Source organism: Gossypium hirsutum, chromosome D05, assembly GCF_007990345.1.
Source record: "Gossypium hirsutum isolate 1008001.06 chromosome D05, Gossypium_hirsutum_v2.1, whole genome shotgun sequence".
NCBI lineage: Eukaryota > Viridiplantae > Streptophyta > Magnoliopsida > Malvales > Malvaceae > Gossypium > Gossypium hirsutum.
Genome location: NC_053441.1, coordinates 64,231,753 through 64,244,365, shown reverse-complemented (window position 1 = coordinate 64,244,365; position 12,613 = coordinate 64,231,753). Strand labels below are relative to the sequence as shown.

Below are 12,613 nucleotides of genomic sequence, written 5' to 3'. Positions count from 1 at the left end.
AACGTTAATTTTCTGCATCCAACGACAATGAGTTCGTCATTTTTCGATTTTAACCGAATTAACTGACTAAATCAAATTAGTTGAATTAATCAATTCATCGTTGAATTTAATTTGACCGGGAGCAATTAAAGATTTTTTAGATTTTCGATTATTAAATAATTCGATTTGAAATTATGTAATTAATCGAACATAATATATATATACTTCTACCACACACATTTGCGAGTGGACATTATATATATATATTATAGATATACAAAATTGGTGGGAGAAAATATTTTATGTTAAAAGTTAGTTTGTTTAAAGTTTACTTAATAATTATTATTAGTGTAATAATAAAAAGTTTGTTTATAAATTTATTAAACACAGGTTCAATTTTTAGTCGTGTTAGTTTTAGTTTTTTTTACTTAAAAACTATATAAAAATATGAAAAGACAAAAAGGTCATCAAAATAATAATAGTAGTAGTCATTTAATAAAAATGGTATATCAGTCATTTCCTAATCGAGCTTGTACTCGATTAGTCATTTAACAAAATACATGTTATCTTTATAAAGTTTAATCCCTAGACATGTTAACTTTAGTTCTTGTTAATTAAAAATTATATAAAAGTGTGAAAAAACAAAATTGTCATCAAAATAATAAGTCATTTAATAAAAGGGTATATTAGTCATTTCCTAACTGATTTGATATTTAATTAACTCGTGACACCAACTCAGTTAGATGTTTTATTAATAGTAAGTATAGACATATACAATTGATGAAAGTAATAAAGTATGCATAATAAAATTAAAATATATAAAAATATCAAAATAAAGTTTTAGTCGAATGGTAAATTAAAAATTTTATTAATGCAATTGGTTCGGACTCAAGCTTCATCGTATGTATATTTTTATTAGTTTTTTTTAAAATAAAAAGACTAAAGGACCCTCGACTAATATAACTTATTAAATATAAAAGGTTATTTTTGTAATTTTTTTAATTGAGTCAGTATCCGATTAACTCGTACTACCAACTCAATCATGAATTTTGTTAATAGTATAGATATATATCTTATGGAAGTAATAAATTGTAGATAATCTCGTGTTGAAAAAATGTTCGATGGAAGTCTTGAAAGAGATTCGGTCTTGAACCGCCCTTATTCATGCTTTTGTTTTAGTTGGATATGTGTAGAGCAAATTTAAGACCCGATAAATGGCATTGATCGTCGCCCTTTCGGCTTGTTCTAGGCTAGAAGACTTGAGTCTAAACGTCCGATTTCATGAAAATATCTGCTTGCTCGTATGTTGTTTGATAAAATGCCTGTTAAAAATGTGGGTTCTTGGAATTCCATGATATTTGGCTTAGTTCAACAAAGGACAACCTAAAGAAGCATTGGGATGTTTTTCATGACATTTTTTTAATTGAATTCTTGCCACTTTCGCCCATTTTTGCTTTAAGTCACTGCTAAATATTGCTGCCATATACTCTTGTTTGCACCAACTGTTTCATTAGTCTGCTGATCTTCATCGACCAAAATAAGCTGCTTATTGCTATCTTTTATTGCTGATTTTTGCTTCAGATAATCGTTGTTGATTTCTTGCCAAAATTGTTGCTGATTGCCCGCCGAATAGCCTTTAAATGCCCATTAAAATTGCATCCAAATTATCCTTATTTTCAGCATTTTAATTGCTCCAAATGTGGATCAACACTAGCTATATGATGTGAGCAGTCCCCTTCACTTACTCATGCTTGCTCGTGTATACAGTATACCAGGTTTGCTCCTTCATCGAAAATGAAGATGATAACTCGGACAACATTTTGCTTAACATTTATATTTGTAATTGTCCACATCCTAATTCAGTAGCCATATCTGTCTTTATTGAGTCCGAAATTTCAACTCAACATTTTACTATAACTATTATTAAGGGTACAAATGAGTTTCAATAGCCTCACAATGCAACAACTACTACCTATGGGAGTGGCCTGCAAATAGTCTTGAGCAGGGATTTAAATTGCAGTCATGGCCGTGTTTTCGGTCACGTTGCGTTGATCACGGTTGCGGACATAACGGATGCTATTGCGCTTTCTGCGGGTATCACGGTCGTGAATTTTTTTAAAATTCGCACAACTTATTGTAAAACATAGTAGCGGTTTCGGATGGTGCCGCTACAACTATATAGCGGCCCGGTATCAGACTGCTATTTAAATCCTTAGTCTTGTGGCACGACCACTTTATAACCTACAAAAGATAAAAGAGGGCTTGATTCAGAGATTTGGAACTGTTCAATCTTGCTCTTCTTGCGAAAAAATGCTGGAGAATCATACAGGAACTAAAGGCTCTTTGGGTTCGTGTTCTAAAAGGATTATACTTCCCAAATCACTCTTTCATTGAGGCTAGTAGAGGGTCGAGAGCTTCCTGGACTTGGAATAGTCTGATAGAAGCTAAGGAATTTATGAAGAATAATATGTTTTGGCAGATTATTAATGGAGATCAAGTTCAGATTTGGGGGGATAGATGGATTGCGGGAATTGAGGGCTGTAAATTGACTGAATTACCTCTTGAGGATGCAACTGAAGACTGACCAATAAGAGTTGCAGAAATATTAAGAAAAGATGAGAAGAGCTGGGATCTTCCTACCATTGGACGCTGGTTATCAAAAGAGGAAAAAGAAACGATACAAAAAACCATTATATATGACATTGAGGGTGAGGACAAACTTGTTTGGCCGTTCATCCCTTCAAGAAAATACACAGTGAAATCAGGTTACAAGTTGCTGTGCAATCAAGTATAAGGGAAGGAGCAAGACCATCTTCCTCACATATCATAGATAACAAAATTTGGAAATTGATATGGAGCTTAAAGGTACCCTGTAGACTGAAGATCTTTTTATGGAGATGATGCTCTAATGCCCTACCTACTAGATTAGGGTTATGGAAGAGGAGATGTCTGCCTAGCCCCATTTGTGAGATATGTGGAAGTGAGGAGGAAATAGTGGAACATTTATTGCTGAGTTGTGAGTAGGTGAGAGCCGTTTGGTTCGAAACTTGTTTTGGGCTGAGAATCCTAAGAGAATACATCAGTACTTTTGATTCTTGGCTCAACCAAACGATCAAATCTTTGAGGAATGGCATAAGGGGAAAGGAATTGATTACTGAATGGTTTATATACAACATGGTACATCTGGAAAATGCAATGTGAAAAAGTTCTACAAGGTAAAAATGTGGATGTAGGGTACATAATTAGGAAGATGAAAGTAGTAGCTACTGAGATGGAACCATTGAGCAAAGAGAGCATGAAGATTCGGGGACTGACACAAAGGCATGGAACAAACCAGAGAAGGGATGGCTAAAAATTAATTGCGATGGAGCTTTTGATAAAGATACTGGTTCTCTGCAGGATTGGGAGTTGTGGAAAGGAATGATCTTGGAACTTTGGTTGACGGGGAGGGATCAAAAGGGATAACTGATGACCCCGAAGTTGTGGAAGCCTTAGCTACGAAACTAGGAATTGAGCTTGCACTTAAGAAGAATTATGATAAGATTTTTCTTGAAACTGATTCGAAGATTGTTGTTCAAAAGCTCAAGCAATAAAAATCCAGGAATAGATGAAAGCTTAGGTCCATACTTCTTCAGGTGGATAGTCTCCTGGCTCAGATTCAATAGGTGAAAATACAGTTTATTAAGCGAGATGCAAATAGAGCAGCAGACTTGGTGGCAGCCAGTTGGTTAGCTTGACAGACCATCATCTCCCCCTGGTGCTTATCCTGGACAAAGATGGTCTTCCAGCCCCTCCTAGTTGCTCAATCTTCCCCTAGATTTGTATGAGGTAATGGGATTATCTCTTCTTACTGTCTAGGAAAATGATATGGGATTTCTTGACTGGTGTTTTGATGTTCTTGGTTCTTTTGTAATGGAAGGACTTAATTGAAACAATCCTTTAATTTAAAGGCCCAATTGGAACCATGTCAAAATCAAGCTCTTCTATCAATCTAACATATAACTTTGTTGTTAAACACCAAACTTGGCACTTAAATTAGTAGAAGAGTCTAATTGAAACAACATTTTATTTGAAGGACTTAATTAGAACCACATAAAAAAGATTATGTCAAAACCAAATCATTTTATCAATCGAGCAATCAACTTTGGTGCAATATATCAATTTAAATTTGAAGTGTTTTAAAGATATTTATTCATTCATACGTGTTTTAAAAAATAACCACGTCAAATTTAAGCTAATAATTAACTTTAAAGTATACTATTAAACTTAGAGGTGATCACGAGCCAGGTTGGGTTCAACTAAAAATTTAGACCAGTTTGCTAGCCAAGGGCCCGGGATGAAAATGGGCCTAAAAATTTACTCAAGTTTAACCCAAATAAAAATACTAAAATTTGGGCCTGACTTAGCCCTCCCATATTAAATTTTTTTATATTATATATATATTTTTACATAATTTTTAAATATATATAATACATCAAAACTACTAAAAACATTAAAATAAATATTTCTGAACAAATTAAAAATAAATTTTAAAAAATATGTATACTTAAATAATACTAAGATAAATGCAACTTAACAATAAAATGCCTCTAAAATAATAACAAAATTGACAATAAAACAAGTGTTTTACAATGTCCAACATAATAGTGAAATTGTAGTAAAATAGGGAGGAAAAAAAGAAAATATCATTAAAATAACAAAAAAACAAACTTTTTTTTGCCATTTAGTGAATTCGAGCTGGGTTGAGTCGGGCTTGGGCCAAAAATGTCTTACTCGAGGCTCGGCCCATTTTAAAACGAGCATTATTATTTTGCCCAAGCCCATTGTTCAAGTCTATTTTTTGCCTAAACCCTCCCAGTTTTCGAGCAGGCCTTCGGGTCGGGCCAGGTGACCCGACCCATGAGTAGGTGTATACTAAACTGACGAAAGGATTTGATTAGAATGATACTTTAATTTATGGAATCAATAAGAAATGTTTTAAATTTATCAAATTAAAATTTTGCTCATAATTTGGGGATGTAAGGTACAATTAACCCTTCTTTATGTTATGCTTGTATATTATCTATTTGCAAATTGAGGGAAAATGGGAAAAATGGAAACCCACCATTTTAGCCTTTTAATTATTTGTCTTATGCTTTCCCAAACCAACTAATTAGCATAACAAACATTCTCAACATTTCGAAAGTATATATTTGTAGGTTAAAATATGTAGAGTAACTGTATTTTTTTATAAATTTAGAATTTAGTCCTTATACTTTTAAATTTAGGTATTTAATTATTCTATTTTTTATATTTTAAAATTCAGATTCAATTGTTATCACTATTGAAATTATTTTGGCAAATTAGATTCGTTACAATGCTATTTTTTTAGTTACATTGTAATCAAGTGAAGTTTTTTAAAAAAAATATTCAAATTGTCATACAAATTTTAAAACATGAAAAGTAGTGGGGCTTAGGAAATATTTTAACCATATATATATTTTTCATTAATCTTTTATAAATAAAAAGGTTAATATACTAACCACGGGAGTTAAGTGAGATGACAAGGGTGGAGTAAGGGCGAATCTACTGGGGCTGGTAAGGGCCTCGATCCCCCTAAAGTGGAAAATTTTAGTCATTTAAATTTTTTAGTAAAGATAAAATTGCACTTTGGCCCCTCCTAAAAATGGTAAAATTTTGGTTTAATCCTTTAAAAAATTACATTTTTACTATCATAAAAATTACAATTTAATTTCACCCCCTTAAAAAAATTTTCTAGCTTCGCCCCTAGGGTGGAGCAGCTTTAAAACTCGCGGCTAGCATCTACTTCCTTAATGAGCCTACAAAATGTGGAAGATTAATTACAGGGCTAGATATCTTTAGAAAAAAAAAAGAGGCTAATATACTAAAAAAATTCTCTTAAACTACTATATTTTGTTTAACCAAGCCCTTGTACTACTTCTTTTTAGTTAAATAAGCCCTTAACCTATATTTTTACCCATGAAATATTTTAAAATTTTAAACTAATTTGCATAATGATAATAGTTTATTAAATAAAAAATAAAATAATTATTTAATTTTTTTGATAATATTTATATATATAACATAATCACTCGTTTGAAAATTCTAAATTTTATATCGACTTTAAACTTTAAAGTCTGAAGATAAGAGAATGAAATTCTAAATATTTTATGGGTAAATATCACATTAAAACCAATGGCTTTTATGGGTAAATATCATAGTAGTTTAAGGACTTTTTTAGTATATTATTCAAATAAAATTCAAAGATAAATTTTGGAGAAAATTTAAAAAATCCAAAAAAAAAAAATACTGAAAGACAAAAATAATATAAATAATTATTAACCATAATGGTAAATTTAGGGTTCAACCTTCGCTTTTCTTTTTTTTTTTTACCAATTTAGCTATTATTATTTTTAACTAAATTTGGCTGTTGAAATTTTGAAAAGAGTTAAATCGTTCTTTTACTAGAAAAGTTTATTAAAGCATTAATTTTTTTTAATAATTTTGACGTGGCAACCCGTGTATTCTTTAAGCTAAAATGATATTATTTATCTTATATGTCATGTCAATAAATACTTAAAAATTATAAATTAAAAAATTATAAATAATTCATAAAATTAGCATAAAGTGCACGAGGATGAACATATGGACTATCCTCCCGCTGGGGGCCTGCTATGCCAAAAGTGAGAGAAACCCCATCCCTCTCTTTCCTTTTTACGCCCCCATGTCGCCACATGGGAGGGACGCGGGGGCGTAAAAGGGGATCCTATCAACTTGTTCCGACTTAGGATAATAAGCTCATGGGCTTGGTCTTACTTCACCGTCGAGAAACGAAAGAAGGCTTCCATCTCCAAGTTTAATTCAGACGTAGCTCGTTTCTTTTTGGGTGTGAAGCAGTGTCAAACCAAAATACCCAACAAGCATTGGCTCTCCCTGAAAAGGAGGTGATCCAGCCGCACCTTCCAATACGGCTACCTTGTTACGATTTCACTTTAGTCACTAGCCCTACCTTCTGCATCACGTCCTTGCGGTTAAAGTGTTTAAAATTTTAACATTTTAATCGGTATTTTTTGAAAGATTATAGTTAAATTTCAGTCTAAAATTTGTTAAATTTAATTAAAAAACAAATAAGAGACAAATCAAAAAGAAATATAAATATTAAGGACTAAATTTATTATTATCCGTAAGGGCAATTATTTTCTTTAATTAACACGGCTCTCCTTTGGCCTTAGCTGTTTTTGTTTTCAATATAGAAAAAGCAAAGCAAAACCCCATCACAAAGAATCTCTCTCCTTTCATTCTTCCAAAAAAAAAAAATCTCAAATTTCAAAAGATATCCTAATTGTATTAGCGATGGATCTAGAGGTGGTTGGCCGCCACGCGCTGCTCTTCGACGACGACGCCATGGCCGCCTTCGTTAACTCTCCGGAGGCTCTCGTTGACTGGAACTCCCTCGCCATCGATCGCTACGATGTGCGTCACCTTCTCTCTGGACCTCCTCCGCCTCGAAAGAGACGGCGCCACCTTTCCTCTCCTTCGGTAACCGCCGATGATACGTTGGAGTCCGATCTCGATCGTGAGCGTTATCACGATTTGCCTCCTCCTTCTCCGTCGCTGCCCGATCAGCAAGGTGAGAAACGATAAACAGTTATTTCCTTTTTTTTATTTTTTTAAAAATTAAGTATTATTTTATTGCTTCTATAATTATTAATTATGAGTTTTTTTTCCTGCTATTTTATGAAAAATTAAGTTCCAATTTTTGAAGTAAAAAAGAAAAATATTATTGTTATCGTTTCAATCTTTAGGGTTCATTTGGATAAAGAAGTTAAAAATTTAACCGTTATGGATAACAAAAAGACATTATTTTCTTTAGGACAGAACTGTAATGTTGTTTTGTTGCTTTCTTTGCTTGACAGAGTGACCTCCAAATAGTGTCTTAGCTTCTGTTAGATTGTTTTTTATTCAGCTTTAGTTACCTAAAGATATTAATTGAAAGGAAACGAGTGCTTTCTATTGCTGTTTTTTTGGTAAAATATGAGCTAAGTAGTATCTTTAATTGTTTAATTCCTTGGTTCATGTCACTGTTGAGGTTTTGAGCTTCAGCACTGATTTGTGGGAAAATGTCTACAAAGAAATAGATGGATTCAAATATTTTATTTGATTGTAAGCTTGTTTTAAAAAAATCATTACAACTTAAAAACAATATGCTTTATGTTACTGTTAGAGATGTTAGAGACTTAGAGTAATTAATGTATCTTCCTTGTAGATATTAATATATGGAAAGATGAATTGGCTATTAGGGTTTTGAGCTTCAAAAGATGTTTAATGGAAGTTTCCTGGGTGTATGAATTGTTAGGCTATGCCGTTTGCCTGTACTGCTGTTTGGGTTTTGGCCTATTGAAACAAAATATACTTTTATGCTTGGTTTTTGGGATAATGGTGTTGGGTAAGCAATTGGTGATGCGTTTTCTAGTTTGCATGAACATTATATATGTTGCACTGCTTTTCCAAGATTGCAGGAAGGAACCTAGTTTGCAACAGTTATGCGTTTCGAAGAGACAAGTAAGAATGTTATTACCTTACTCTAAGCATATCCTGGCTAGTTTCTTTTTATGTTTGTCGTTGGTGGTGTTTACTTTGCACTTCTAAAACAATAATGGCATTAATAGCTTAATTTAGAAATGATTTTGATTCTAGTTTATTTTGCTTCCAGATGGAGAGAATAATGAGGAACCTGCGGCTGCTGGTGGTCTCTATAATGCTGTTTCCTTTTCATATGGAAACACTGGTGAATCAAACGAGCAAAAGGATGCTGATGTGGAATCTAGTTTTCGGCCACCCTTTCCTGTTCCTGAAACCTTACTTCAAAACCTAGTAAGTACATGCTCATCTTCTTAGGACACATCTTTACTTTTTGTATAATCTAGATATAATTGTTTGTCGATACTTATCCAATGTGGCTGTCTGATAGTTGAGTAAGGTGCATGTGTTATTCTAAGGCTTACGATGTCTAAGTTTCAGATGCTCGGAGCGCAGATGCAGTTCTTGTTTCCTTTTGATGTCATGACAAGGGTGCATGCAGGTGGGATTAGAATGATAGAAATTTGTTACATTACAGGAACCCTATTCACTTGAGCAAATGGAATGATACATATCTTCCTAGGAGTTCTCTATTTCTTGATCTTTGTGCTTATCTGAATATATGTGAGATTCTGTGGTTTTCTTTTTTCATTTTTAATTCTTTGGGATTATTCGTAAGTTTTCAGTCACTCTTGGAACTTTGCAATTGTTAAATTTCTCATTATTGACTTGAACACCCTTTTTGTTCTTTTTCTGTCTTTTCTTTAGCCTCCTACGGAGAAAGTACATCAGATTATGGCTAGGACAGCCAAATTTGTAAGCAAACATGGTGGGCAATCAGAGATTGTTTTGAGGGTCAAACAAGGAGACAACCCAACATTTGGCTTCTTAATGCCTGATCATCGACTTCATCCCTACTTTAGGTTTCTTGTTGATCACCAAGAACTTTTAAGCAGCAATTCCATTGATGAAGAGAGCAAAGCTGACGGTTCTCTTGATCAGGCAAGTAGTGGTAGAGGGGGTGGCGCTTTATCTTTGCTTGGCACTGTATATGGTTCCGGAGAAGACGAGGATGGTGAAACGGAGAATGCTACCGAAGCTAAGAGAATGGAATCTGGGGTTGCTATCAATAAAAATTCAACTGACGGACCAGATCAGAAAGAATCTTCTTTAAGTGTTAGTAGAAAAGATGATACTGTAACTAAACATTTGGCCCCTTTGAAGGAAAAGGCTTCTCTAATAAAAAGAAATCAATCTATAACATCAGTTAAGCCTGGAACATTGACTGGGTTGAAGAAAGAAAGTGATGCTTCCGCATCTGAGAAATCACGAGCTTCTTCTTTGCCACCCATATCAAAGGTTGAAATACCTGTTGTCGAGCCTCCATCTGATTTAAAGAGAGTGGTTGATAAGATTGTCGAGTTCATACTCAGAAATGGTAGACAGTTTGAAGCAGTTCTTGTTGAACAAGATGTCAAGCATGGGAGGTTCCCTTTCCTGTTGCCATCCAATCTATATCATCCATATTATTTAGAAGCTCTTCAAAAAGCTGAAAAGGTACGATTCTCACGTTTTGCTGTTCCGTATAATGTTTAATGTATTTTTATGAGATTCTTTTTTGTAAGACATCTTATTTTCCATACGTACACATATCTGCATCAAGTTATACCTTTCAAGTTTCCATCTATATTTCCGTTTTCTTTAATGATTGGTTTGGACTTGCATATTCATTCTAATCTGATTGCAGTTGTGCTCCGATCTGATCTTGGTAGTAAATTCTTTGCTTCTATCTTTGATTCTAAGTTGCAATATTTTGTCACTGTTTCTTCTGCTGATGGAAGATGCCTCTTTGTCTGCAGTCAAAGTTACCTGGTAAAGGATTCATTTCTGAGAAGCATGATTCATCTGGCCGTGGGGTAGAGAAGAAAGCTGCTTCATCCCGAGAAAGTGATAGTGCATCTCTTGGATCTGACATACCATATAATTCAGATAGGAAAGGGAAGTTTAAAATGGTAATCAGCAAATCAAAGAAGGATGGACAAGATCCCCCTTCTTCCAAAGCTACCCAGCCACAAATCGGAGTTAGTGTGGATGCAGCTGCCGCAGCTGCTATTCTTCAGGCTGCCACAAGAGGCATTAAGAAACCAAATTTAGAGATTCTTTCGAAGACATCATTAAATGGTAGCAGTCAGGTCCCAACTAGTGAGGATGGGCATGTCCCAAGTTCTGGTCAGGTTGCTAATGCTATTGCAAAGACAGCAGCTATTGCAGCTGCAAGTGAGGCTGATTCGTCCGAGGCATGTTTGACAAAAGAAGAAAAACTGAAAGCTGAACGATTAAAACGGGCAAAGATGTTTGCAGCCTTGATAAAAAGTGGTTCTGCACCACTTAAAACCGAATCATTGCGTGGCTTATCTGCCGAACCACCTGAGTTAGGGGTTTGTGGTTCAGGTGCTGAGGGTGGAAGCCTTTCTGTAAAAGAAAGGGAAGGCAGCTCAGGTGCAATGGATATCGATACTTGTGACAAAAATGAAAAGATGAATTCTGGTATTCATCATAATGAACGTCGATCAAAGAGGAAGTACCGTTCGAGATCAAAAAGACATGAAGCAGCCAGCGGACAGGAGGAGGAAGAAGAAGAAGAAAAAGAAGATAAAGTAAGGGACGGACACTCGGGTAGAAAACGGAGATCTCATCACCAAAGTAGGGATAGGCGTAAGCATAGAAAAAGACATTCCTCTTCAAAACATAGAGATTCGCGACATCGGCATAAGCATGATAGTAGCACCGATGATGAACGAAGTCGTAAGTCTGACCACTCTGATAGTGACTGTCTTCATTCTCGGCATATACGGAAAAGAGATTGCCCTTCAGATTCTGAACACCAGAGATCAAGATGTCGTGGCTCCTCTGAGGATGAGCATCATCCCTCTCAACATCGTCACAAGCATGATAGCTCCTCTGAGAATGAGCATCGACGCTCTAGACATCGGCACAAGCATCATAGGTCTTCTGATGATGAGTATAATCATCGACGGAAGAGATCTCACGCTGGAAAAGAAGTGGAATTGGAGGAAGGAGAGATATATGCGAAATCAGATCAATCGAAATTGAGTGAGGGAAATGTTGCAAGTAGGGAGGCTTCTGCAGATATATCAAACCTGGATGCGGCGGAGGGAAGGGCTTCTTCCGTGCCATCCACAACCACCACGGTTTCTAACGATTTAAGAGCCAAAATCCGAGCTATGCTGATGGCGACCTTGTAGTGAACAACACTGAACCTGTTTTCTTGTTTCTCTTTGTATCAGTTTTGGTCGTTTCTTTTTTGAATATTAGCATTGGTTATACTTTTATATAATAGTGGCTTAAGATTCGTATATGACCAAATTAATCAATTTTTAATTGATTTCCCCTAATGTGATAGATCATTTACGTTTTACTTAGCTTTTTTAAAAGTACCACATTTAAAAATTAGTAAAATAGTTTTTATACCTTAAGTAATTTAATTTTTATTCTTTAAATAAAAAATAAATTAGTTTTTATTTAAGTTTTATTCATTTTTACAATTAGACAGTTGCATATGGCATATGTGTATTTTATATTGATGTAATAATAAAATTAGATGGAATTTATTACAAAGAATCTTCATAGTATTTTTTACCTATTATATTATTTCTCATTTCCTATTTTATTATTTTTCATTTCCTATTTTAGCAAAAAAATAAAAAATAAAAATCGATTCTAGTTTATTTGTTAATTTTTGAGTTCAATGAATAATTAAAGTTTTTATCCCAAAATAGTTTTAATTTTTTCGTAAAAAAATTATCAATGATCAAACTTCCTAGCATAAATGCACTCTGCGCCTCATCAATACAGTGCGACATTATCATTTGCATTCTATGCATAATAGCGTTAGTCACAAATTTAAGCAATACATTACACAGGCTTATCGGCCTAAAATGAGACATATTAGCAGGGTTCGATCTTTTTGGGATAAGAACAATATTGTATGATTAATTTCTTCCAGAGAGCTATCATTATTCAGAATATTCCA

General features: G+C 34.2%; 1 protein-coding gene across 6 annotated transcripts; it reads left to right on the top strand.

Moving 5' to 3' along the window:
* The first annotated feature begins 7,215 nt into the window (after positions 1–7,215).
* Positions 7,216–11,938, top strand: LOC107903459 (splicing factor, suppressor of white-apricot homolog). 6 transcript variants are annotated; one of them, XM_016829510.2, is made up of 5 exons: positions 7,471–7,609; positions 8,492–8,541; positions 8,693–8,853; positions 9,328–10,116; positions 10,419–11,938. In XM_016829510.2, the coding sequence occupies exons 2-5, from the start codon at positions 8,523–8,525 to the stop codon at positions 11,823–11,825; spliced, it is 2,376 nt and encodes a 791-aa protein (XP_016684999.2). In that variant the 5' UTR covers positions 7,471–7,609; positions 8,492–8,522; the 3' UTR covers positions 11,826–11,938. The 6 variants fall into 6 exon arrangements, with proteins under 6 accessions (XP_016684997.2, XP_016685000.2, XP_016684999.2 ...); XM_016829508.2 differs by lacking the exon at positions 8,492–8,541 and having other exon boundaries at positions 7,216–7,609; XM_016829513.2 differs by lacking the exon at positions 7,471–7,609 and adding an exon at positions 9,001–9,061 and having other exon boundaries at positions 7,687–8,853.
* Positions 11,939–12,613: the final 675 nt, after the last annotated feature.

Coding starts and splice junctions, on each gene's coding strand:
- LOC107903459 (XM_016829508.2), top strand. CDS start 7,333: ATGGATCTAGAGGTGGTTGGCCGCCACGCGCTGCTCTTCGACGACGAC. Junction 7,610..8,692: donor GTCGCTGCCCGATCAGCAAG/GTGAGAAACGAT, acceptor TTTTGCTTCCAG/ATGGAGAGAATAATGAGGAA. Junction 8,854..9,327: donor AAACCTTACTTCAAAACCTA/GTAAGTACATGC, acceptor TCTTTTCTTTAG/CCTCCTACGGAGAAAGTACA.